This window comes from Merops nubicus, unplaced genomic scaffold (genome assembly GCF_000691845.1).
Source record: "Merops nubicus isolate BGI_N331 unplaced genomic scaffold, ASM69184v1 scaffold2963, whole genome shotgun sequence".
NCBI classification, from domain to species: domain Eukaryota; kingdom Metazoa; phylum Chordata; class Aves; order Coraciiformes; family Meropidae; genus Merops; species Merops nubicus.
This window is the reverse complement of record NW_008598062.1, coordinates 3,934-31,205: the sequence shown is the minus strand read 5'-3', so window position 1 is coordinate 31,205 and position 27,272 is coordinate 3,934. Positions and strand designations below refer to the sequence as shown.

Sequence of the window (27,272 nt, the reverse complement as noted above, 5' to 3'; positions counted from 1 at the left end):
CTTGCATCACAATTATTTCATTTCTGAGGGGAAGTTAAAAGCAGCAACAGCAATAAAAGCAGCGCATTCTGCCAGAAATTCTGCCTTTATCTTCCAGAGCAGCATCAACAGGCATCTGTACCATGACACTGCACTGCATGCACCTTTTTCTCTTGCTTTTGCTTGGTTCATGGTGGCCAGACTCAGAAAAATATGTGGTGGGAGCTGTGAAGGTCAGGGAGCATTATATAGCTGCTCAGATCACTAGCTGGACCTACAAACCGGAGTCTGAAGAAAAGTCCAGGTAACAAAGTCCAGAATAAGGATGAAAAAAAATCCTCTCTTGTGGCTGTAAGTGGATTGCATCTCCTACCTCCTGTGGAATTTTAGAGCCCAGGAGGGCTTTATAGCCTGATCTCTTGGCTTCAGAGGAACTTGTGTGTCTTTAAAATGCATGATCTGAACCGGAGCCAGTGAAGTATTAAAAGCTCCTTTTTATTTACTTCATTAGTGGTTAGAATAATTTTTATGTTTTCAGAACATTTTTGTAAATATGTTGCAGGGCTTGCTTTTATCATCCTCTGCATGGGTTGCAGTTCATGGTTTGGTGGGTTTTCTTAATGTAATTATATTGGATAGATGGTTTTGGAGCAATGTTCAGTTAAAGCATAGTGGGGTAAGATTTTGAAAACTTTCAGACTTTAGAATTTGCTGAAGGAATGAACATGTTTCAATTTAAATACCATCACTTTCACTTCAGTCAGAGCCTGATGGACTTTGGATCTAGCTGTGTTGTTTCTGAGTTGCTCAGTAGTCTTTGTGAAAAGTCCACCTTGAGTTCTGCCAAGTAAAGGTTGTAGCATTGTAATCAAGCATTGCTGTACTTCATTAAGTGAAAATACTAATTGAATTTCTTCTTTCCAGATAGCATTGCAGAATGGCCAGCCTGCATGCATACACAAATCAAGCATATAAAATCCCTTATTTGTGTTACTACTCTTATCCTCAGGATTATAGGTGGGGCAAGTGCAATGCTACAGATGACAAAATTTAGATGTAATTTACACTTCTGTTTAAATTAGGCTTCATTCTTAGACTGTGTTCACCACAGTCACCATACACAGCTTTTATTTCTTCAGGAAGTGGCATGAAATGGTACAAATTACTTGTTCTCCTACACTGAAGGGTGAATTTAGGTACTACTGACTTCATTTCTTTTTAATATTGGTGGATGGCTTGTTTTCTCTTGCTTAGTTTGTGACTTTAAGTATGTATTGCTTTTCAGGATGTTATGGAGAAGACATTTCCTGTTCAGATTTTGACTTTCTATTCTTTTTCCAAGACTTAATGAAAACAAGCTTTCTATGATTTCTAGAACACCCTTTGGAAGTTTAACATGAGTGGTATAAGCATAATGTCAAACTGGCAGGGCAGAAGAAAAGGGGATTTAAATGTAGGAATATGAAGCCAAATGCCATTTAATGATTAAGTATTGACCTGGACATGTGAATTTAGTAGTTAGAGCTTCATTCATCTGCACTGGCTACATCAGTATAAGCATCAGTTTAATGCTGTTTTGTTAAATGTCACATTGTGGATAGACTGTTTTCATGCAGTAGGAACCCACAAGAATGCCTCAAACCTCAGCTGAAATACTGTGATTACCTAGGAGCTTTTCATACACAGTGTCTCTGGAGAGATCTAACATAAGTGTGTAGAGCAAGTCACATCCTGAAGGGCTCTGATGAACTTTGTAGAGCTTACAGAAATTTAACTCAAAAAAAAAACCAACCCTCCACAAGGATATTCCCTAAGGAATGACTTGGAGTGAATGACTTGGATCCCAAAGGCATTTGGGTGTGTCTAAATACAGTGTAAGAATCTGATACTTTGGTTTTGGTTCTAAGTAACTGAAGAAAGGCTGAAAAAAAAAAAAAAGGGTTTCTCAAACTGTTTTCTTAGTTCTCCAATCATGCAAGCTAGAAAAGGACACTCAACTTCTCTGAGAATCAGTTGTCTTATCTTCAGAGATTTGTTACCATGTACAAATGATGTTTATCAAGACACTTCAGAGCACAGTGAGAACATCTGTACCTGCAGTGTTGCTGCTGCTGTCCCCAGGAGTTATAAAACTAGACCTGCTTTCATAGTCTGAGATTTCTGAGGTGTTAGTAAGCTGCATATTTTGTTCCTTCTAGCTATGCTATTGGTGTTGATAAATTTTCTCTTCCTCCCCACAGTCTTCTGTGCATATTCTATTGAACATTGCTGTAGTAGGGCAGCACTTGTCAATGAAGGTTATGGATTGGGTCCTTCTTGAAGAGAGGGAAATAACATTTTATCAGTGACTTGAAACATGAGCTGCTCCTGCCTGACTCTTCTGTTGTGAGAGGGTTACAGAAAGATTTACAAAAGATCTCTGCAAAAAGAGATCTCCCCCTTATGGACCCAGGATGTCACTGAAGCAAGCTCACTGCATTGTCTCTGCCCAATCTCTCAGTGCTTGAGCAGCCCATCAGCTCCCCACTATCATATGTGCCTGAAAGGGCACTGCAGAAAAGCCAAATGGAATTACTCTTGCATCATACATACTGTATAAAATCAACCAAGCTCACTGCATTGTCTCTGCCCAATCTCTCAGTGCTTGAGCAGCCCATCAGCTCCCCACTATCATCTGTGCCTGAAAGGGCACTGCAAAAAAGCCAAATGGAATTACTCTTGCATCCAGTCATCATACATACTGTATAAAAATCAACCAATAAATGTCAAACTAAAGGTTATTCTCCCTCCAGCCCTCTTCTCATCATTATTTCCATTCCAGAAGTGTTTGGAAACCCATGTGATGGTTTTCTTTGCCTTGCCTAATGGTTTTCTGAGAAAACAGTGTGACCCACTGGGTGCCTGATGCATTTACATAACAAGCCTAAGGACACTTGTGGTCTTTCCCAGAAAGCAATTTTCTGACTTGCTGTGAAATCTTTAGTTGTTGTCAGGGAACAGTTTCCTGCTTGCCACCAAGGTCATTGTTGCTACAGGAGCTTGCTGTTAATGCTGTTGGAAGAATCCTTGGGGTGAGTCTTGAAGTTCAAGCATGGATCCAAGCAAAAGGACATTCAGGCTTCTTCCACTCTGTTTTCTCAGATGCTTTCTAGATTAAGCATGGTCAAGACACCTTCCTCTGTGTCTAAATGTAAAAAGACATTTTCATCATAGAATCAAAAGGACCTATAGAAATCACCAGGAAAATCAGGATTAAACTGCAGTAGGTACTCTAATTGACTGTCTAGTATGAAATGGGCTAGCTCAGGAACATCATAGATTCAACAGAAGGAAAGGGGAGAACCCTGCAAGGAGTTGGACTGTGTGCCATGCCTTCAGCAGAATGTGGAAGTGATTAAATGTGTTCCAGGATTAATTTTCTGAGATATCTGTGAAACAGCAATGGCCTCTTTTGGAGACTGACCTTTGGTTTTTTTTTTGTCTTTTGGTTTCAGATTAGAACATTCAGATCCTGTGTTTAAGAAAATTTCTTACAGAGAATATGAAGTGGATTTTAAAAGAGAAAAGCCAGCAAATATATTTACAGGTAAAGAAGAAGGAAATGTTCTGAGTCTTTTTGTTGCCTGTTATAAAGCTAGTAACAAGCTAAACAAGCTCAATTTCTTTTTTTTCCCCATTTTTTTGCACATAAACCAGATGCAGGTAAAGAAGAAGGAAATGTTCTGAGTCTTTTTGTTGCCTGTTATAAAGCTAGTAACAAGCTAAGCAAGCTCATATTTATTTCTTTTCTCCATATTTTTTGCACATAAACCAGATAGCCACAGGGATGAGGTCTCTGCAGGACACTAGGCTTTCAAGGGCCACAGAGAAATTGGATTTTCAGAGATGAGCTCAGTGCTATCTGCAAATTAATTGCACGGTACCAAGTTGTTCCCTGTGTTTTCAGTGTCTGTTGAGCCTTCCCATACACATTTAGAGTTGTACAGCACAGTGACAGTGGTGACACTGTAAATTCACATGGAAGGAGCTTAAGGCCTGAGGGTAGATATATTTCTGATAGATCAGTGGAAAAGCAAAAGAAAAACAGTGAGGTTGGGTGCAAAAGTTGTTCCCTTGCCTTTGCTTCTGTTACTACTTTAAATGGATGTTCCACTTAAACATGGAACTGATTATTTCTTCAGATAACATTTTGGGATTGAAAGATCTTTGTCTTCTGAGAGTGCCATTCCAAGAAATGTGCTGAATGCCTTTCTCTACACTCTTAAACTATAAAATGTCTGGCTTCCTAAAAATTTTTAATTAAATTGTATGTGAGGGTTTCCTAGAAATTCTCAGTGAACCTCAAAATTAACCTTTTGATAAATTTTCTGTGTCTGGAAATAACTTCCTCCCCACCCCCCATTTTCCTGTGATATTTTTTTTAAGTGCTAGTTGCCAGATATATGATTTATAATATTCCTGACTGAGCTGCAGGTTTGAAATCTCCACATGCCTTTTTATGGGTAAACTTTCATTGCAGTGGTATTATATTTTCTGCCTGTATTAATTTTGCAACTTCTACTTTGAAGCTCATGTTAACGTGGGGAGAGAAGTCTTTGTTTCACTCAATGTTTTGCTCACACTTTCCTCTTTCTTCATCCTGAACAACTACAGGACTTCTGGGACCAACTTTGCGTGCTGAAGTGGGAGATACTTTAGTAGTTCACCTGAAGAACATGGCAGACAAGCCAGTCAGCATTCACCCTCAAGGCATAGTTTATGACAAAATTTCAGAAGGTAAATAGTATAAAAGTGCCAAGTTTTGTTCATTTACTTCTAGACTACTGCATGAAGTATTAAGAGGGGCCTAAACCAATGTTTGAGGAGATATGTAACACAAACATCTGTTGATCCTGGATTAAAACTTTACACCCATTAACTCTTTTCTTCTTCATCAATGAAATACTTGTGTCATCTGACATGCAGAGTGTGCTCATACTGTTTCACAGAATCACAGAAGGGTTGAGGTTAGAAGGCACCTCTGAAGGTCACCTGGGCCAACCCCTGTATAATTGTAAAATATTCTATTTCAGGACATTAAAACTCTTAGATACAGGTCTTAAAACTTTTTACAATCCCTTGTACTAACATACATCATGGCATTATTGGTAATTGCAGTTGACAGTGGTGCTCATGTTGTTCATACTTAGCTTTTCATGCCCAGCTTTGTGCTGTTTTGCTGCTGGAACCCTCATGAGACTAGCAAAAATAGATCATAAACTCTGAGCAAATCAGTGATTAAATGTGTGCACTATAACAGAGTGAATCTGATTGCCCATGCTTCTTGGATTGCCCTGCCCTGGGTGCTGAGCCAGAGCTCTGACCTGCAGCTTACAGAAAGGCTTTGTTTATTGTGTTGATACAAAAAGAGGTTTGGAACCCCATCTGATGGAGTAGAACAGGAGGTGTGACTGGAAGTGATAGGCAGTTCAGTTTGACTACCTCACTGATGGTATTGACTACCTTTGGCACTTAGGATTTTGATTCTCTGGCTCCTCTTCACCATATTGGAGATTGGTTGGATGTGGTAGATGTAGATAAGAGCCATAACTTCCATCTGGGTATGCAGTGCATGAAAGGTCTGAGGCAGCAAGGCAATAGTAGCCTGGATAATGTCTTCATGAGACACAGAGAGCTGACAAAGTGAGCAGGATTCCTCCACAGAGTATCAGTGAGCAGAGCCTGCAGCTTCATGCCACCCTAACCCCAGCCAAGCTGATGAAGAGCCCCACTTTTTGGTAGTGAGGACAGTCCTAGGAAACCTTTAATCTGTAAGAAACAGGATGGTGGAATAGCTACTGTCTGCAGTGTGAGTGGCATCATGAGTTATCTCTTTGAAGCTGAAGTATCACATATGCAAGAAACAAACCAAGCTTTTGGAGTTGATTTTAGGAGGATATTCCACATGCTGTAATTGCTCTTTTTCTTCATGCCACCCTACTGACTCTTCTTGGCAGGTTCCCTGTATGATGACAGAACATCCTCTGTAGAAAAGCAAGATGATGCTGTACTTCCAGGCAAGATCTACACCTATGTGTGGGATATAACAGAAGAAGCTGGTCCAAAAGAAGCTGACCTTCCTTGTCTTACTTATGCATATTATTCCCATGAGAATATGGCAATGGATTTTAACTCTGGTCTGATTGGAGCACTGCTTATCTGTAAGAAAGGTAATGAAATGCTTTAAGACTACTATAAGGTAATATAGTTTCCTTTCTTAAGAAAGTTAAGGTTGTATGATCATGAGGAAAGATATATTTCCTTTTCCCATCTTTACATGCAGTGTAAAGTAAATGGTTTTTACCATCTTTCTTTTACATGTTCAAGTTTTTAAATGGCAGCTTTCATGCAGATCCAGCAGAGTGTTGCTCATACACCCATGTTTTAGCTGCCACTGAACTGTGCTTGCACTGTGTCAAGGCTTTCTCTTCTTCCTGCTCAGACCTCCCCAGCTAGTAGGCTGGGGGTGGGCAATTATAGGCTGGACAGAGTGCTATTAATAGATATATTTGTCTGAACTGGTTCTCTTTTCATTTGCTTAACTGCTAAATATATGACCTCAATTTACCTGTCTCAGAATAAATATTTATTTAAAGCTTTGTTCAAAACAGTTCAGCCATTCCAGAGAATAAGGCAGGAACCAGTTGCTTTGCCTCTACATTTTAAAGGATATCAGATCAGGAGGTTGTAGCACTCTCCCCTGTAAGAAGAGCTTGAAATTGCAGAGCAGTGTGTCTTTGGATAGCCACTTAAAAAGATGCCCAAATTTGAACAGATTATAAGTCTTTAAAAATTGCTTTGCATGGGATCAGGGACTTGAGATTTTAGCAGTTTGAATCTCCACTAATACAAACTGGTACCACTTGTAAATAACTAGCTGCATACCAGTGATTTGAGGGGAAGTTTGAGACAGCATACCACTGGGTAAGCTGCTTAGACTCCTGGCTGGTCCCTTAAATCCTTCATTTTTCCAAGTTCTAGATCTTTCTTTTAGTGAAAGCTCTGAGTTTAGCTTGATCCTGTGTCCCTACAGTTTAAGTACTTTGTGTAGACTGGACTTGGACCTTGAAGCTTTCCTGAAAGTAAACAGCTGCTCCAGTGTGGGTTGTACAGAGGCACTCTTCTCACTGATAGGTGTCCATTTAATTGCAGAACACACCTACTCATAACACCTCAGAGCAGTGGCATTAGTATTAATTATGTTCCTTCTGAAGTTTTTTTGAGAATTAGTGCTTTTAATATTACCTAGGACTTGCTATTTTCCTACTTTTCTGGGATTTTCTTTCTCTGTGTTCATGTGTGTGCATTTTATGACATACTGGTGGAGTTAATCTGGACAAATGCTTTGGAATGACTTGCTTTCCTTCCTTCTCAAGTCTCTCAAATTCATGCATACATTGTGGGCTTGAGTTGGATAGGAATTAGAGATGGATTGGTTTGACCACTACCTTCAATACAATTTTGAGCATGTGTTCCTATCTAGAAGAAAGACAAACAGGTAACTAATCACATTCTTCAGATTTCTGAGCAGGGTTTCTTGGCCAGCAGTCTGCTTGTGGGAGGTGATGAGTGATTTCCTTTGTGTTGCTTGGTTTTTTTTCTCCTTGTTCCTTCACTTGTTGAACCCTCTTTACTTGACCCACAGTTTTTTTCCACTTCTGTTCTTTCCCCTGTCCTGCTGAGGGCAGGGAAGCATTGAAGTGGCTGTGTGGGTGCTTGGCTGCTGCCTGGGGTCAACCCACCACAGTTTGACACTTTAAGAGCAGCAGAGATGGTATAACCTGGGAAGGTTATAAAAAGTGGACTTTTGAGTTCAAGTGAATGGGTTTTGTGTGACAAGCTGAAAAATTCCTCTTGATCTGAGACTTCTTTTACGTGGGAAAACAGGACTTTGTAGCCTCTCACAAATTAAAAGGATTACATTAAAGATAACTGCTTCCACTGCTAAAGTTTCTGCCTAAGTAGAATAATCAGCAAGCTCCCAAATTTTTAGTTCCTGCAGTCTAGAGAGACATCTATTTTAATCCTGGATTATAGATTGGAAGTAGCAAATGGAAGTTTTCTGATGTGAGCAATCTACAGAAAGGATCAGTAAAATCACACCAGTTGTGTGGCATGTCCAGAATGAATTCTACTTGTTGACAGAAATCACAAACTCAGCTCAGAGGTGGTTGCTTATAACCAGCCTCATTCAGCAGTTATTTGTCAAAATCTTTTGTATATAGAGGTTGTTTGCCAAGTGGTCCATTTTATGCTTTTTAAAGGAGCTGATGACCTCAGTGTGGTGCTTGAGGAGATGTTCACACTGCAGACAGCTCTGCCATCATTCTTCTTGCCTCCCAGTCTCAAAAGAGAGGCCAGAGTCTGACTGTGAGCAGAAGGCTGTTTGGTTGTTCCCATTCATGAAGACAATGCCTACAATGCCTTGGCAGAATTGTCTGAGACAATTTACTGCACACTCTTCAATCTTCTAGCATATTACAGATTTCTGATTTTGTGGTTACCCAACCCAAAAGTACTTTCAGAAATAAAATCATTTTATGAACATTCTTAAAGGCCTTGTCTTGGTCAGGTTTAGCCAGTACATGCTAAAAGGTGAAGCAAGCTCATTAAATACACATTAATGCCACTACATTGATGTGAAAACTGCTGTATTTCTGCTTCAAATTAAGTTCTTTTGTTTCTTCTTTGTAGGAAGCCTAAATGAGGATGGGTCACAGAAACTTTTTGACAAGGAGTATGTGCTGCTGTTTGGTGTGTTTGATGAAAACAAGAGTTGGCAAAGATCAGCATCACTCAAATACACAATTAATGGCTATACTGATGGAACATTGCCAGGTACTCTTCAAGCTTATGTGAAATGAAATTAACACTGATGAAGACTGAATTTTACCTTTGCTTTTTTTTTTTCATATCTCTGTCCAGTCTATTTTGGAAGTACAAAAGACTGTCTTAGGTGGGTGGTGGGTTTTAAACAAGTATTGGATAGGGTAGTTACAGTCACTAGATACAACCTCTTTGTTTAGCTTGGATCCTTGCCTTTTTCTTTCCTTTTTTCCCCAAATAAGGACAAATCAGCTTCCCAAAGGAAGCTACTGATTTTTTCCACAGCTCTCTGTAAGTCAAGCTGTTACTTGTATGTATGTTTTAAATACCTATCTTCCCCTGACTTCCAGGATTTTGATATCTGTTCCATTTAAAAGCTTTTGAAACTTCTTCTTGTTGCAAAAACTGATCCCAGGAGCCAGAGGGTTTTTTTTAATGTTTAAAAAATGTTTAATGAAGAACCACCTGAGGGTGTGCTTAGGGAACTTGCACGATTTGCCTGTGTTCTGAACCCTACTCTCACCTTTCTCTCAGATTTAGAGGCCTGTGCCTATGACAACATCAGCTGGCATTTCATAGGAATGAGTTCCAAGCCAGAGATTTTTTCCATTCATGTCAATGGCCAGTCCATGGAGCAAAGACATCACCGAATTTCTACTGTGAACCTGGTGGGAGGAGCATCAACCACTGTGAACATGACAGTGAGTGAGGAAGGAAGGTGGCTGATATCTTCTCTTGTCCAAAAGCACCACCAAGGCAAGGAAACATCTATTTCTTAGGCAACTGTAGAGTTGTCTCTCTTCTTGATGTCCCAAATGGCTTCTGCTGTTCTGCAGTGGTACAGAGCAACAGTGAATGAGTGCTCCAGTGTCTTAGTCTGTGAGCTGCTCAGATAAACAGCATTATTAAATGAGTAAGGAACCCCCTGTGGCCTCAGAAACTGAGCACTTGCAGCTCAGTGTCACACAATCTGATGAAAATATTCACTGTTTATCATTTGAAAGTATCTCACTCTCTCAGCAGCGGTCAGAATTTGAAAGAATGAGGAATGGCTCTCTTACAAGAGCTGGAAGACCTGTTTTGAAAAACAAAACAAAAAGGCAGGAAAAATAATAGCTTTCCATCTGTTCAGGTGGTATTTTCAAAGAGAGTGAGTTGAGAGAGGAGCTGTATTTCATTTGATGAATATGGGCTGCTTGGAAAGATCCCAGCCTCTCTGGAGTCTACATGGATGCTGCCTTTTCAAGCCTGAAAAGATGGTAAACATGAACAAATGCTTGCTGGCAGCCTTAAAGGAATGAGAAATGCATCTGAAGTAGTGAGGGCTCATTAAATGGACAATCATGATGGTTCCATTTCTTCTCAATTAGCTGGAATGCATGGTTACCTCACTGTGAGAGACTGTGGGGACAAGGAGGTGAAGAAGAATCGTCTCTCCTTTAAAGAACGTCTCATGGTCAAAAACTGGGAGTATTTCATTGCTGCAGAAGAAGTTACTTGGGATTATGCCCCAAATATTCCAGACAGCCTTGATAGGTAAAATAATACTTTGTCAACATAATATGGAATGTTCAAGTGCAATAATGGAATAACTCAGGTTGGAGAGGACCTCTGGGGGTCCAGTGTGAAAGGGGATTCATTGCACAGGACCTTAGCCAGCTGAGTTTTTGTTGTCCCCCAAGGATGGGGACTCCTCAGCTTCTCTGGGCATCTTTGCAACTTTACAGTGAAAAAGTTCTTGCATATATACCCTGATAAATGTAAACTCTGATACTAATTAGTCATATGTGTTACTAAAACATAAATAATGTTCCAAGCTGCTTCTTACCTAATTTAGGTCAGACTTTGGATCAGCCTGAGTGCTGATTTTGTATTCTAATAGACATCACTATTCCAAGTTTCATTGATCATGTCTTTTCCCTTCTTTTTAAGACACTACAAAGCACAGCACTTGGACAACTTCTCAAATCTCATAGGTAAAAAGTATAAAAAGGCTGTTTTTAGGCAATACACTGATGCCACCTTCACTAAACGTCTGGAAAATCCTCGTCCCAAGGAAACTGGGATCTTGGGTCCTATTATCAGAGCTCAACTCAATGACAAAGTCAAAGTAAGTTACATAAATTCAGAGATTATTTTTTCTGCTGGGTAGAGATACAAAAGAACTAGTTTAATTTGGGTATTTTTTTATGAAAAAATACAATGTTGTAAATATTGGCCCTAGTAAAAGGTATGATGACAAGTGACAGCACTTAGCTTAAGTTTTTCAGCATTCCCTCTACAGCTGCCATGGTTATACTTATTTTACAACATAAGCACACTTAATTTGCACTCTCTGAAAGGTATTTATATGTTGACATGTGTGCAAAATGGAAAAAAGCTGGACCCAGGTGGACTTCTGGGAGGATTTAGATGTAAGGCCAAAGTTCATGAGCTGCTCATTCCTGATGCTGTTTTGGTTTTTTTCTGGCTTTGAAAACTGAGTAACATTGTCTTAAATAGTTAAAAGCTCTTTCATGGATTTATGAAATGAAACTACAACACATTTGCATTACAAGCTTGTGCTGCTGTCACATCCACTTGTCTTTCTGTTGTCACTTAATGATGCATCACAAAGTTTCATGACCTTTAATTGCCACTGTGACTTTCTGACTGTGAATTTGAGTTGGGCACATTCCTTCTTTTTTTCTGGCCCAAGAATAGGCAAGATGCTTTGCCATTTCCTCCAATAACCCCTTTGGGTCTTGAAATCTGGGACAAGATTTGTTTTAAAATCTGTTTAAACTTGTTTTTTCCAATACTGAAGGTTCTTGGGAACTTCAGCCAATAACTTCATCTTCCCCAAGGGACTATGTGCCTAGAAACTGGAATAACAGGAGTTCTTTTTAGATTTTTCCAAAGACCAGATTTAAAAAGCTGAATTTACTTCAGTGGGCTCTACAAAACCCAGCAGCAGGGTACCAGGAGCATTTAGACTGAATTTATATTATCAGACAATGTTTAAAACATCCCTTTGACTTTCCAGCACTTCTCAGGCTGCAACCAGGCAAATTCTGCTGTAGTTGAAACTCAGACAAGGATTTGCTGAACACTAATTGTTTTGTGTGTGTGTCATTTGCATATCAATATAGATTGTGTTCAAAAACAAGGCCAGCCGACCCTACAGCATTTACTTCCATGGAGTGACACTTTCAAAGGAAGCAGAAGGAGCTGATTATCCTTTGGATCCCACAAGTAAGGAATCTGTGAATGGCATTTTGGATACCATCAACTGTTGTGGAGGGTTTCTTTGCTTTGAAGGAGATGATGTGGCTAGGAATGTGCAAGACTGCAACACCTCAATTCTGTGCTCTTCCTCTGCTGACCTGTTGTGTTGCCTTATAGAGAAACCAAGGTCTTATCTTTAAGGCATAGAGAAATACCCTTTTTTGGTGTTTTTAGTTCTCATTTGTGACTCTAGAGAGAGACAACAGTTCCTGCAGAGCCTTGGTGATCTCAGAGGAAGCTTGAAGTGGCAAAATTGCACCAATTTTATTAAAAGGTGCAGCCATATGACAACCTGGCTCTAAATTTGTATCACTGCTCTTCCCTTTCTTTATTTTTCCTTAGGCAATGGCACCCAGAGTAAAGGAATTGAACCAGGGAACACATACACTTATGAATGGAAAATTGCTAAAACAGACCAACCCACTGCAAAGGATGCACAGTGTATTACCAGGCTGTACCACAGTGCTGTGGATGTTGAGAGAGATATAGCCTCTGGACTGATTGGCCCACTTCTGATTTGTAAAAGTGAAGCATTGACCCAGAAGGGTGTGCAGGTAACACGTTTGGTAACCTCTTAAAGACAGATTTTGCTCAAATAATATGATTTGATCTACAGTGAATTTGGTTTTGTTCTTAAAGAACTGTCATGTAGAGAGCCATTAAACCAATAGGCTCCTGAAGGAATGACCTGAAGAGTCCTCTGTCCACAGCAATAGAAGAGTGATATTCTGATTTTCTTAGCAAGAGCAGCATTTCAACAAAAAGTCAGCCTGACTTGAAAGTCTATTTTTAGATCTGATAGTAAACTTTGCTATCATTATACCTTCATGCTCTAAAAACATTCATGTCTGAGCTGGTCCCTTTCTGTAACAGATATAACCCAACAGCATCTGAAAGTCCCAGGCATCACTGAATCCAGGGCAACCCAAACAGCATGTGAGAGTTCTAGGAGTGTGCTTCTCTTCACCATCCATTGATACCTTGCTTGGCAAAGAACTGAGCATCACTTAGGAGAAAAAAATGTCAAAAGCTTGTGCTGAAGTCAAACCAGGAGTCTAGTCCTCTTACAGAGAGCCCAGTTGTATACTGGTTGCATATCAGCAGTGCTAGTGGCTTGCTCAGTGCTCCACCACAGGCTGGTTGCAGTAGTAGGCTTGTCATTTGAAGTCTTGACTCCCCTACTCCCTTTCCCTTAGCACTTGGATCACACCACAACTCTGGTGAAGCTTATATTGCTCACGTAGTAACAAAGGTAATAGGATTGAGTCCTTAAAATGTGTCTTCTCCCCCAAAAAATGTCACTGCTGTGTTGATTCTCTTTCAGAAAAAGGCAGATGGGGAGCAGCAGGCAATGTTTGCTGTGTTTGATGAAAATAAGAGCTGGTACATAGAAGATAACATCAAGGACTACTGCAGCAACCCTTCCAGTGTTAAAAAGGATGATCCCAAATTCTATAACTCAAACGTAATGCACAGTGAGTTGGATATCAAGCTGAATATTATGGAAACTCATGTGAACTTGGCCATCCAGTGATTGCTTGTTCTCAGATGTAGTGCAATCAGGGAATTCTCTGGAGAGGCAGTGAACTTCTAACCATGGCAGGTGGCACTGGAAAGAAATATGGAATATTTTAGGGCCCAGGCTGGCTCTGGACCCTGAGGCAAAGGCAAGGGTTCTTTCACTTTGATGCACCACTCTGCTGCCTTAGAGATACTATTTCCAGAGCTGGAATCTCCATCAAGGCTACTGTAGTTTCAATCTTGTTCCTGTCTCTAGGTACAAATGCGAGTCCAGTTCAGTGGACTGACAAAGAACAGGAGGTTTTAAAAAGTCTTCCTCTGAAAAGATTGAGACCCCTTTCATTGTGCTTTCCTTTTAGCAATAAATGGCTACGTGTCTGACAGCAGTGAAATCCTTGGATTTTGCCAAGATAACGTGGTTCAGTGGCACTTTTCCAGTGTTGGCACTCATGATGAGATTGTCTCCGTTCGCCTTTCTGGGCACTCTTTTCTGTACCAAGGCAAATATGAAGATGTCTTGAACCTTTTCCCAATGAGTGGAGAATCTGTCACAGTGGAAATGGACAACGTTGGTACGTGGTAAAACTCTAGTGTTTGACAGCTCTTCTAAGACCCTTTTTAACCCCTAGTATGTAAGGACTTACTGAAATAGGAAAGAAAGGTGTTTAGATAAGCACAGTGCTGGAAAATGTTGACTCACTCCTCAGTGCAATTAATGTGTGTGAAGTTTTGTTGGCTACACAGACAGCACTGGCATGATTCTATGCGATGCTGAGGGGCTTTTTGTTGTGGGTTTCCTGTTGTTGAGGTTGTTTTTTTTCACTTCACAATTAGTATTGGGGTTATCAATAATCATTTGAAGGCAATTCCAATACCATCCTTGGAAACAATACAGTACTGCACTGGGATTCCCACCTCTAGCCACATATTTGTCTATGCTGGGTTAGCTAAAATGGGCCCAAACTGCCAAATTCTGCTACTCAGTATTGGATAAAGTGGCTACACCTCACCTTAGGCTTTTTGGTCATTCAGCAGCAATAGTCTACCTGACTGAATTGGATCTCTAGTCCATGGGTATGCATCTCAGTGTCTACCAGGTCTTGAAAATGTGATGCTACAACTCCACCCTTATGGAGTTCCTTGCAAAAGGACAGAGATTCTTCCTCACTGAGCACTGGGAGTGTTTAGTGATCATTCTAAAATCCCACAAGGTTTCCCATAAGAAATCCTTATCTTATTTAAAATACCAAATTGGTTTTTGAAGCTTTTATCTAATTAAATAACAAACTCTTTAGGTCCTCCAAGCTTGTTTTTGGTAATCATGCACCATCAAGACCTTATTATAAGCTAAAGCTGTTATTGTGTGTTAGAGTGTTTTTTATTGTTCAAGACTAAGGAATCATTAAAACTCCATCAGAATTTATGGAAACCAAAACCAAAGTTGTACTTTTGCTTGATTTGAGTGTGTGATCTGTTCTTTCCATCTGGGGTGTGTTTCCTTTGGTAAACTTGCTGCTGTTAGAAATCAGGAAAGTTGTGCAAGTCACTGATAGATACAGAAAAATTGTATGTGACCTTTTTAATATAAAAAAAAAAGCCTAGGGTCTTCTCAATCTGATAGTTCTGTCTGTTGTGTAATTCCTGCTAGTTCCAAAAGCAAGCTGTAACAAGCAGAGAACATGACTTGATGCTGTTGAGGCAAACATTATATTTTGTTCTCTGCAGATCCTAGTTTCAAATGGAGAACTTATTTTCTGACTAGGTTTTGGAGGAATTATTGAAACCTTTAGGTTAATTTAAGACACTTCACATTGACAGCTAAATGTTTTGTGTCCCAATTAGAAATTCAAACGACTTCATTCTTTCATAGATCATCCTTTCTGCATTCAAAAGCTGTTCAAATTTCAATTTCAGGCACTTGGCTTTTAGCATCCTGGGGTAGCCCAGAGATGAGTTACGGCATGAGGCTGAGATTCAGAGATGCCAAATGTGACTATGAGGAAGATTACTCATTTGATGTCGTGGATTTCACTTACACCAAGACTGACAAAAAGGCTGCTACCTTCTCAGCTGAAGAAGATGTGCAAGAAGAAGGAGATAAGGAGGATTTGGATTATCAGGATTACCTGGCTTCTTTTTACTCCATCCGAAGCTCAAGGAAGTCAACAGGCAATGAAGAAACAGAGAACCTTACAGCACTGGCCTGGGAACAGTATGGAGGCACTGATGCTTCTGGTTCTGAGGTGGCAGCTGGCTTGGATCTGACAGCTATAAATAGTAGTGAGTCCACAAACACCTCTGAGTTCTTAGAAACTCCTATCACTCCTCTTCCCCGAGTCGAGGCTGAAACATTCCAGTCAAGTCATGCTTCAGTCACAGCAGAAGAGGACTTATTTTTAGCTAGGGCAAGTGATGGAAAGGCTGAGCTGGTATTTGAGAATAGAAGCCAAAGGAATCATGAACTAGATCACAGTAACTCCTCTGCAGGTGAACACCTGCTGAGCAATGGGGAAAGCCAAACGAATGTTGCAGAAGAGCTTCCAACTAATGGAAAAGAGAGTAAATTTTCTTCAGAAAAGCCTGAAGAGGAAAGCCCAGGAGGAGGAAATTCTGATATTAACAGGAAAAGGAAAAAGAGAAACTCGCTGGCCGTTAAGTTTTACTCTGTGCAGCAGATGAATGCCCTTCTAAATCATGTAAGAAATAAAAACCTCTCAGCTGCTGACAGGACAAGTGCACTTCATTCTGGGTACCAGCCAGAGAACACATCTGAGATAGACATGGTGGGAAGTGGGCAGCTTCCAAATGGTTACAGTGATGAACTGGAAGAGGAGGAAACCAAGCTGGAAAACGCTGTGCGTGCAGTAAACCTGACCCTTGCTTTGGACCTTGTTGTGGAAGATGGGTCTAATGCATCCAGCCTCTCTGAACCCAAGCTATCCAAAGATAAACAAGCAGACACTTTCTCTGTAGGTAATACCTTAGACAATATAACCCCTAATTCCAACCCTGCACTAGTGAAGAACTTACTAGAAGCACCGTTGCCCAGGGCTGGGAAATATTCATCTAAAATGACAAACGAGGAATGGAATTTGGTGTCTGCAAAGGAGAGTCTGGATTTAGAGACAAATTTGGATAAACCTGTTAGTGGTAAGTTAAATCATCACAGCAGAAATGGTACAGCATTCACTAATAAGAAGCCTAGGAAGACATATCAAGAGTTGTCACATCTAATGGGAGAAAAACAGAAAGGGAGCCACACACACCCAGCTCTGAAAGCAAAGGAAGGGAACAAGAATGATACTTTGAGTACATCTGGAACCCTCATCAAGATCCGAAGGAAAAAAAAGGAATATCCAAAAATGGCTCCTTTGCTGAGCCCAAGAAGTAAAAAACCTTCCAGAATGACCAATCCTATGGCAGGGGTTGGCCGGACGTTGTTCCTGGGTGAGACCAACCACACAACGCTGCCGTGCTGCACTAACACCACAGGGGCACCCAAAGAGGTCAACCAGACAGTGGATCTGAGCAGAGCCAGGCATGGAGAGTCACCAAATGACACACTCACCCCCAGGCACCTGAAACCATCCATCACCATTGGGCTTCCCCAAGAAAATGGAGGCTATGAGTATGTCATGGAAGGTTATTACACGGAGGAAACGTCGGGTGGGGAATACGAGTACCATTATGTGAACTTTGATGACCCATACTTGACAGACCCAAAAGTGAACATCAACGAGCAACGTAACCCAGAAAACATTGCTGAGCATTACCTGAGGAGCAAAGGGAATGAAAGGAGATATTATATTGCAGCTAAAGAGGTCTGCTGGAACTACGCGGGGTATAAGAAAAGGTTTGGCTAAATCATTTACTTCCTTCTTGAGTTGAGGGTAGAGACCTCCAGACCTCCAGTCTTGCCAGGAATTTAATGGACTGACTGATCTAATATAGGCAGTATGAAATCACACAGTTTCTAGCACTAGCAAGAAGTGGTTCTGGTGTAGCAGTTCTGTTTTAAAATGGAATAATAACATTTTCCAGCTTTCTGCAGTACTGAAAAATGTACCTGAAAGATGCAAAGTGAATAACCAGACTGGGCACTACCTTAAAATAAAACTAAAGCTGCAGGAGTGATTGCATCATTGTTGGAGAAATCAGAAGGTGACTGGATCAAAAACCCTGAAGTTGAGAGGATTTCCTTAAATTTTGAGAGGGGAGGTTGGCCACTATGCCACAGCAAAGAGTATATGTGACTTGGGAGGAATTCTGTACTAAAAATTAATTACAGTAATTCATACCAATTTGGTCAGCATACAATATGTAGAATTCCTAGTCACTTTTTCCTCCAAAAGATGAGTTTTGTGGCCCTTGAAATGAACAAAATGTTTCTGCTGTAGGAGTTCTCAGATTTCATCAAAGCAATTCTTTCTCTTTCACTGCTGTGGGTTTGTAATTGGGAATTTCCTTTCAGTACAATGCTGAATGACAAAACCTGTAAAGATGGCACCACGTCTAAGGTGATTTTCCAGAGCTATACAGACAGTACCTTTACAACTCTTCAGGATGAAGATGAGTATGAAGAACACCTTGGCATCCTGGGGCCAGTCATCCGGGCTGAAGTGGACGACGTTATCCTAGTAGGTCCATGTTTTGAATATGTGTGCAGGAGAAGATTCTTATGGTGATCTCCTATAGAATGAGTCTAAAAATACTTTTAAAACTTTTAAAAGATCACCATGGGAGAAAAATACTTTTAAAACTTTTAAAAGATCACCATGGGAGAAAGTTTTCAAAGCTAGAAATTGCAGTGTGGACATCCAAGCACAACGATGTGTTTCTTTGAAGCACAACCTTTTTTCTTTCTTATCCATGGTAACTTAATTTCTCTTTTTCTTTCTTGTTTCCCAACATTAAATACTGATTTATCAATCAATTTATAAAATGAGATTTAAGTTTAACCTCAAAAATAATTTTTTTTTAAACCCAGGTTGCACTGAAAGGATACTTTTTATATGCAAAGGGAGCTTCTTAATTTCTTTAAAAGGAATTAGTAGATTTGTGTTTGAGATGAGTATATATTTGTCAAAAAAAAAGTGTATTTCCCTCTGAAAATTTTGTAAATAGGTTGGTTAGTTCTAATACAAACAACAAAGATGGAGAGGAACTGTCTCCCTGGTGGGTATATTTGCAGGAGGAAGCACATTACTGAACAGTTTCCTTTCATCCTTCTTCATCCAGTTTTCCAACACAGAGGGATAGACTTAGATTATACAAGTCTTGACCCTGGTTTGAGGTCATGGGTGATGTATTGTGTGGGGACTTTGGTTAAGGCTTGAATTTGCTTAATAGAATCTATTTCTTCATTTTAGGTTTATTTTAAGAATCTGGCATCCAGACCATATTCCCTCCATGCTCATGGGCTCTTCTATGAAAAGTCCTCTGAGGGAAGCATTTATGATGATGAATCTACTGCTTGGTTTAAGGAAGATGATGCAGTTCAGCCCAACAGCAGCTATATCTACGTGTGGTATGCAAACAGGAGATCAGGACCTGTGCAGTCAGGAGCAGTCTGTCGGTCCTGGATCTACTACTCTGACTTAAATCTGGTAAGGCATCAAATCAAAATACAAAGTAGTGATGTTGCTGGGGTTGATCAGATTCACAGAAACATTTATGTTGGAAGGGATCACTAGAGATCATCTCTTCCACCTCCCAAAACTCAAGCAGGCTCAGCTAGAGGAGGTTGTCCAGGACCATGTCCAGTTGGGTTTTAACTATCTCCCAATGATGTTACTGGTATGGCTGTAGAAATGTGAGCTGCAGAACATGTACTGGAGAGCTGTCCTTTTTTTTTGGGGGCCTGATGTTTGCCTCTGACATTTAATCTCTTGCACAGTTATAAGCTCTTGAAGAATTCAAATTGGGGAACTCTGTGGTAGACTGAACATGGGAAAATAAAGATACAGTGCAACAGCAATTCTGGTCTCTGCTTTCAATTTTTAGGGCCTGATGCAGTTCTACAGAGTACTGTGGGGTTTTAAGTTGTTTTTTTTTTAAAACCACATTTATTCCATCTAATATGTTGATTACCTTATAGGAGAAAGATATTAATTCTGGATTGATTGGGCCAATACTGATCTGTCAAAAAGGAACCTTCAGTAACTCCAACAGCAGGACACCGACTCGAGACTTCTTCCTGCTTTTTATGGTCTTTGATGAAGAGAAAAGCTGGTACTTTGACAAACCTAGAAGGCCTTGTGCTGCCAAGAGCCAGGATATGCAGCAGTGCCACAAATTCTATGGTATTTCATTTTGTCAAGTATTGAGTTTATTGGGGCAGAGGGAGGGGTGTTGGGGGAGGTATCTCAGCTCACAGCTGTCCTTGCTTTTGGGCCTGCTGTTTCCATCTGACATTTATTCTCTTACACCTCCTTGTTCCTCTGGCTGCCATGTGTTGCCAGCAAACTGTGCTCAGATCCCCAGGTGAGGTCCCTGTTTTTTTCTGAATTGATGTACATAGACTATAAAATGTGTAGCACTTTAAGCTGGAAAAAGTGGTGGTTTTCCCAAACACTTTATGAAATCTTGCACTACATTCTAGCACTTTAAGAGACCCATTTTGGGAGCAGTTTTCCTTACAATATATTCTTTTTCAGCCATTAATGGGATTACCTACAATTTGCAAGGCTTGAGGATGTATGAAGGTGAACTGGTCCGATGGCATTTGCTGAACATGGGTGGGCCAAAAGACATTCATGTGGTTCATTTTCATGGACAGACCTTCACAGAACAAGGAGAACCAAAGCATCAGCTTGGTACATACACACTCCTCCCAGGTAAGCATCAGAAGAGATCTAAATCCTAAGGAGTGACCTTTGCAGTCTGTTGCCATCATCCCAATGTAAAGGTGAACAGAAGTTGGCTTGGGGCACAGTAAGAAAGGAGTTTGAGAGCACTAACAGTTCATTTGCCCATCACTGTGAGAAGGAAAATCACTTTGCACCTCATTTAACACCATGGGAATGGAGGAAATAATACATAATAAACATCAGTATTCAAAAAAGGAAGCCAGGAGGACAGTGCAGTAACAGCCCTTACAAAGCCTGTGTTGCCAGCTACAAGTGTTTAAAAAACAAACCACCCAACACCCCACAAACAAACAAAACCCAACAAAAAAAAAAACCCCAAGCAACAAGATCAAAATAATGGGTTTGGCTCAGAATAATAGGAGTTTGTTTTAGTGAACATTAGGTGATTCATTCACTATTTAAGCTTTTTAAGGTGATGCTTTTCACTATGACATCTACATATGCTTTTGTTTAAATGGGAACCAGAATTTTCCTGGCTCTGCTAACTAGGAATATAAGACAAGCAATGAAGCAGGTACTACACTTTCTAGAAAATGCAGCAAACACCCTTAACCATGTCTACTCCCTGCTCAATTCTTGGTGCTCTTGGGGCATGCAGAACATAAGGGGAGGGCTCACACATCTGAATCTCCTACTTCTACATCTGGCTTCATTACATCCCTCCTTTACATTGCTTGAACAACACACTGGGGCAGCAGGAGGAAGAACTATAATCAGCACCACAGAATTAACATCCCTACATTGTGTAGTAAACTTAAAAACACTCTTTGTGTGGCTTGGCACTGTATTTAATGTGCAGTGTCTGTTGTTACATACAGGCATCCACAGTTTTGTACTTTGCACCAGCAGCAAAGGTTTTGATCTGGTCACTTCATTCCAACCTCAGTCTCCAGCTAGAACTTGCTTCCTAAAGAATAAAAAAGATTGGGATAGGGATAGCATATGCAATGTGTAGCAGATTTCTTTTTTCTAGAGGAAGTCATAGGATGATTGGTTTATCATCCAGCCTTGTTAACATCAATCTTATAATGATCATGTTTCTGACATTTCTCTTTCATTTTTTTTTTCCAGGCTCATTTAGAACAATTGAAATGAAACCCCAGAGACCTGGCTGGTGGCTTTTAGACACTGAAGTGGGGGAATATCAGCAAGCAGCATCCTATTTGGTTATAGAGAAAGGTACTGAGCTAAGGTGTTTTTTGGCTGGGGGAGTCAAGCTATAAAGTTATCTCTACCCTTTCAGGATCACTAGAAGTAAATTTGGGAGCAAAAACCTAAAGCAAATTCTCTGTGCATTCAAGGAGGGGGTGAAGTGGTTACTGTATATTTGATCTAGAAGAAAAACATTTAGCCTCTAGCATACTAGCTTTGAATTACTTGGCATATTACCTTTTTTCCTTTAGCATGTCAGCTTTGAATGAGATTTCCTCAGTGACCAGTGGATTAATCCACTGAGAGAAACTGCAGAGATTAACTTGGCCTTCTCTAGGAAGAGAATGGTGATGTTACAGTATTGCTGAGACTTGTTCTGAGTGATGATATTGTGGAAGGTTCCATCAGAATATATATGGGAATAGCCTTTCTTTTAACAACAAACTTACTGTATTCTCTTTAGGGTGCAGGAGTCCAATGGGTCTAGCAAGTGGAGTTATCCTTGATTCCCAAATTGATGCCTCACACCATATAGGTGAGTTCATGCTTGGAAAGGTCCAGGCATGCTCCTGAACAGCCTCAGCAAAGTACTGCAGTTATTCTTTGGGCATCTCATGATCCACCTTGAATATCAGTTCAGCAGTGGATCAACTATCAGGTTAAAAAGCTCTCCTGTGCTGGAAGCAGAGACTGTGAACCCTATTTAGGTAGCCTTCATCATTGTATTTTAACACTGTCACAGGTCTACTGTCAGGATTACAAGCTTGAGAGTCAGGATTTCCTCTGTCTGTGGCTTGCTGGATGGCCTGGAACAAATTTAGCCTTATCTTTTTTGTCCTTTGGGTTCTCTGCTTGAAAATGAATACCAAGTGTTCAAAAAGCTTCTGAGATTTGCACGTGGTATGAGATGTGAAAGGGCAAAGTAAATCTCTTAGGAAAGATTTGGGAACCTGGCATCCAGGGCATTGACAGAGTCTGTAATTTACAGGTGTATTCCTGGTATAAAAGTGGGGCCATTTGATAGAGAAATTGATTGATGTAAAATTCTGTGTATAGGGGACACACATCCTTCAGTTCTCAACTTTCAGTTGCTGACCATTTCCAAATTATCCTAGAATTATGGTTTTGGAGTCTCTTGGTTGTGTTTTGGCTATCAGAAAACAACTAAATCACTCACCATCAATATCTAATCACAGCCTCTTTTCTTTCCCAACACCTCTCTTTAAATTCCTGCTTTTATTCCTATTTTCTGTCTAGACTATTGGGAACCTAAATTAGCCAGATTAAACAATTCTGGAACATACAATGCTTGGAGCACTACAATGAAAAAAGAAGAACTCCCTTGGATCCAGGTATGGAGAGCACAACATGTGATTGACCATCCTTGGATGGTTATTTTTCCTACAGCTTGTTTTAGAAGATCAGACAACATGGTTGGTTGATTTAGATGCTTTTATGTCCAACTTGACACAGCACAGTGTGGCTTCACAGGGAAATTAAGCTGAGAATTATGGCTCCAAGAACTGTCATTCAATCACCTTACTTCTTCCATCCTTTTCTTCCAGCCCAATCCCTTTTGCACCAGATAACAAATTTGATCCCAGATTTAGGGAGGAAGTTGGTTTCTGGCAAATCTCATTAAAATTGGCAAGTGTGAGAAAAGAGAGCTTGCAACTAGTGTTGCAGTGTAAGTTCAACCAAGGGCTGTTGTATTTGGCCTGCTAACTTTTGACATGCTAGCAAGTTTAGGGAGAGTGGAGTGAGAAGATTGGGAGATCTGATGTGGAACTGGAAACTTAATTTGAACCCTGGCATCTGGTTGTTATTTATCCTGAGAGCACTAGTGTTGTGTGGGTGTTGAAATGCAGGGTTCAAAGCTACTCTGTAGAATTCAATGGATTTTGCTGTGCCTTATTTGCTTTATAAACATGGTTTTGCTGTTTCTAGGTGGACTTTCAAAGACAAGTGCTGTTAACTGGGATACAAACACAGGGAGCCAAGCAGTTTTTGAAGTCCTTGTATGTCCAGAAGTTCTTTATTGTTTACAGCAAGGACAAAAGAAAGTGGAGCACCTTCAGAGGAGACAGCTTTGCAGCACAAAAGGTGTGTGTGTGTGTGTGCCTCAGGGGCTGCAACAACCCAGGCAGCATCACTGGGTGATGCAGTGAGGTCACAGTTTTATATGACATGAAGAGATAGTGGAAAAAATTAGAGCCTTCTGGTTCTCTGTTGTCTCTCCCTTCTCCCTTTGCTTCTAGTAATGCCTTCTTACAGTCATAGATAGTGCATGGAAATGGGTTGAACTGAGGCCTTCAGGTGTTTCCAAATATGCTAAGGACCATGAAATATTTCAAGTTGCCCTGCAGCACAAGATGTTCTGTCACTATGGATGTGTCTAACAGCATAAAAAAAGACTACTCTTGTACCAGAGCAAGTTTTCAGCAACCAGCCTTGGGGTTGCATTAAATTAATGAGATGTGGATCTTTTTTCTTGTTTTTAACAGATTTTTGAAGGTAATTCCGACGCCTATGGGATAAAAGAAAACATCTTTGACCCACCTATTATTGCTAGGTACCTCAGAGTCTACCCAACTGAGGCCTACAGCAGGCCTACCCTTCGCATGGAGCTGCTGGGCTGTGAGCTAGATGGTAAGAACAGGTCATGTGCTGGTGCTCCCCTCCTGGGAAATGTTTTATGTGAAATAAAGCTAAAACTTTGCCTCTTCTCCATTCCAGACTCCTCGCTTAGCCTGGGGCTAGTTGGAGGAACTGGAGATAACACGGTGCTTCTCTGAACAGGTTGCTCTTTGCCACTTGGAATGGAGAATGGAGAGATCAAGAACTCCCAGCTGACAGCCTCCTCTGTGAAGAGCTCCTGGTTCAGCACGTGGGAGCCCTCGCTCGCCCGCCTCAATCGCGACGGGAAGGTGAACGCCTGGAGAGCCAAGGTGACTGCTGAGAGACAGGGGGGACAACAAGGGCACCTACAGCTGAGAAATTCATGGTGCCTTGCTGCTCCTGAGCTTCCTGCACTCTCTCCAGTGCCCAGCTGACAGGGGGCACTTCACAGCTCTTCAGCCATCCTGGGTGAAGAAGCCCGTTCAGCTCTTCCAGTGGAAAACTTACTGAGCTTTGGCAACATCAGTGAAATTGTATTTTGAGAGGTGGATCTTGGAAACATAAAATCATTTAGGTTAGAACAGACCTTGAAGATTGAGTCCAGCCATTAATCTAGCACTGCCCAAGGCCAGTTTTCCTGAAAGCTCTTAACTGAAACATTTGATGGACTCAGCCAAGTAAGAAACAGGCTACAAAAGGCAACTATATTTTTTTTGGACAACAACCTGTCTGCAACATAACAAAAAATGAAGTAGACTTAAAATTTTGAGAAGGATTAAACACTTTGAAGATGTTGGCTTATTTACTTTTCAATAATCAAATGAAAGGATTAGAACAGCCACTAAAAAGCATGATTTGCAGGAAGAAAATTTTAGGTTTAAGGGAAGAAGAGGCCATTTAAAGTAAAAAGTGCATTAGAATAATCAAACCATGGTGTCCTTTAGGCCCAAGCCTGTAGCACTTCCCTGCAGAAACAGCCCTTTTAATTTCAGGAGGTGAATCCAAGTTGAATATTTGGCTCCAAGGGATTAAAAACCCCTTTTCATAGGCAGTGCAGCTCAATGGATCTGGGGGTGGATGAGTTTCTGCAAGGCCTGTGAGCTTCTGTGTCTTCAAAATGCAGCTGGATTTCTTTACAAAGTACCTTGAGATGGGCTAATGTTTTGTACAAGCATTTGGTATTAGTATTATGTCTTTTACTGTGATCCTGGAGATAATTCTTATTTTTCAGTATGTTTTGGAAATTAAGGCAGGAATCTTAAGACAGCAAATACACCATTTGCAGTGAGGAAGTGAACTGGCCACCAAGAATGCCTTTGACTTTTGCCTCAAATTCATTCTTCTTTGATACATTTTTGATGTGTTTTGATGGAGTTTTAACTGTCTTCAAGGAGGATTTTTCACTTAAGCAAGAAAAGTCCTAGACCTCTTTACTAACAGACAACCCTTTTTATCAATTGTAGTTGAACAACAACCAACAGTGGCTGCAAATTGATCTCCTCACAATGAAGAAGATAACTGCTATAACCACCCAGGGTGCCAAGTCCTTAACTGCTGAGAACTTTGTGAAGACCTACATTATCCTCTACAGTGAGCAGGGCTCAGAGTGGAAATCCTACACAGATGGTTCAAGCTCAGAGGCAAAGGTATTGTCCTCAGCTCAGGCAGTTGTGTTCTTGCTTGGTTTTAGATGCTGAGTGTAGTCAAAGCCCAAGGCAGAGTGCCCAGCCAAAGAGAGATTCTTACAGGACTTGAAATACTGAAGAGATGGGGTTACTCCAGAAACATCCATCTGGTTTTGGGCATAGCCATTAACAGTGATAAAAGGAAAGAATGCAAAATTTGTAGATAATGCAGTCAACGTTGTGCTAAAAGGAGCTGACACTAGTTGTAAAGGAGAACCTTTAATCTGAATGCACAAAGACATTTAATTTGAATGAAGAATAGATGCCCCAGGGGCTCTTTTCAGCTTTTTATTTTTCTGCCTTGATTTTGTAAATGAAATTAATGTGATAGTGAGAAGTTTTGCTGTAACAGAGAGCTCCAGATCCCCAAAGAGCAGACACTTTATGCTGTCATGTGTATCACCTTACACCAACCTAACCCACAAGGCCTTTTAGCAGAGGTAGAATAAGGGAAGCTTGGGTTTTTTAGTCCATATAAATTAGAATTTTGTGCTGTGGATGGAAGCAGAGGCTGTTTAATTCATTCACACTCTGATACTGCTGGCCTGAACTCCCTCTGAACCAGCATTTTAGGGAGAAACTGGATGTGGTCTTATGTGGAACCAGAACTGAGCCAGTCCATCTGCCCTGGACAGCTAATGCAACAGCTTGGAAACATTTTAAGAAGAAAAAACCATTTTTTTTTATAAAGTGCTGCCTTTTAACTCATTGTGTTTGTGCATTTGCAGGTTTTCTCAGGTAATGAGGACAGCAGTGGGCACGTGAAGCATTTCTTCAACCCCCCCATCCTGTCCAGGTTCATCCGCGTCGTCCCGAGGACGTGGTCTCATGGTATTGCCCTTAGGGTAGAACTCTATGGCTGTGATTTTGGGGGGGGTCTGGCTGTGAGAAGGACTGACAGGTCTGGGAGCTCTTAAATTTTCAGCAGTTGTCATCCAGAACAACGATTATTTTTTTTTAAAGCCCTTGAAACAATTATAGTTAGTCATTTGGATGGGTGCTTCCTCAAAGGACCTTAATGTTTTGCCAGCAAGAACTGAGAGAGCTTTCTCTGTCACATGTTTCATTCCTACAAATATACACTTTAGAAAACAGCTTCTTTTCTCTGGGGGCAGAAATAGCAGTCCCTTCTGATTTGTAAAATCAATTCTTAATTCTAACCAGTCCTCTGGCTTTTTACTTAGTTTTAAGTTCTAAATCCCTAGGGGTTGAGACTCTGCCTTTAATCCTGAGCCTGATTCTCTCCATTCTGTAATGCTGCTGCAGCACAGAGGAGGAGTAGAAAGCTACAGCAGGTTGGATGTTCTCTATCCCT

The 27,272-nt window shown here is 40.6% G+C and overlaps 1 protein-coding gene across 1 annotated transcript; it reads left to right on the top strand.

Moving 5' to 3' along the window:
- On the top strand, positions 1-26,874 carry F5 (coagulation factor V (proaccelerin, labile factor)). Its single transcript, XM_008936889.1, has 25 exons — positions 1-283; positions 3,474-3,565; positions 4,633-4,755; positions 5,976-6,188; positions 8,713-8,856; positions 9,379-9,600; positions 10,215-10,380; positions 10,777-10,954; positions 11,976-12,078; positions 12,454-12,665; positions 13,436-13,586; positions 13,992-14,204; positions 15,547-17,485; positions 18,104-18,269; positions 19,002-19,238; positions 19,730-19,934; positions 20,289-20,468; positions 21,573-21,680; positions 22,117-22,188; positions 22,911-23,005; positions 23,601-23,756; positions 24,158-24,302; positions 24,453-24,601; positions 25,736-25,918; positions 26,686-26,874. Exons 1-25 carry the CDS (start codon positions 123-125, stop codon positions 26,872-26,874), a joined length of 5,802 nt encoding a protein of 1,933 aa, XP_008935137.1. The 5' UTR covers positions 1-122.
- Positions 26,875-27,272: the final 398 nt, after the last annotated feature.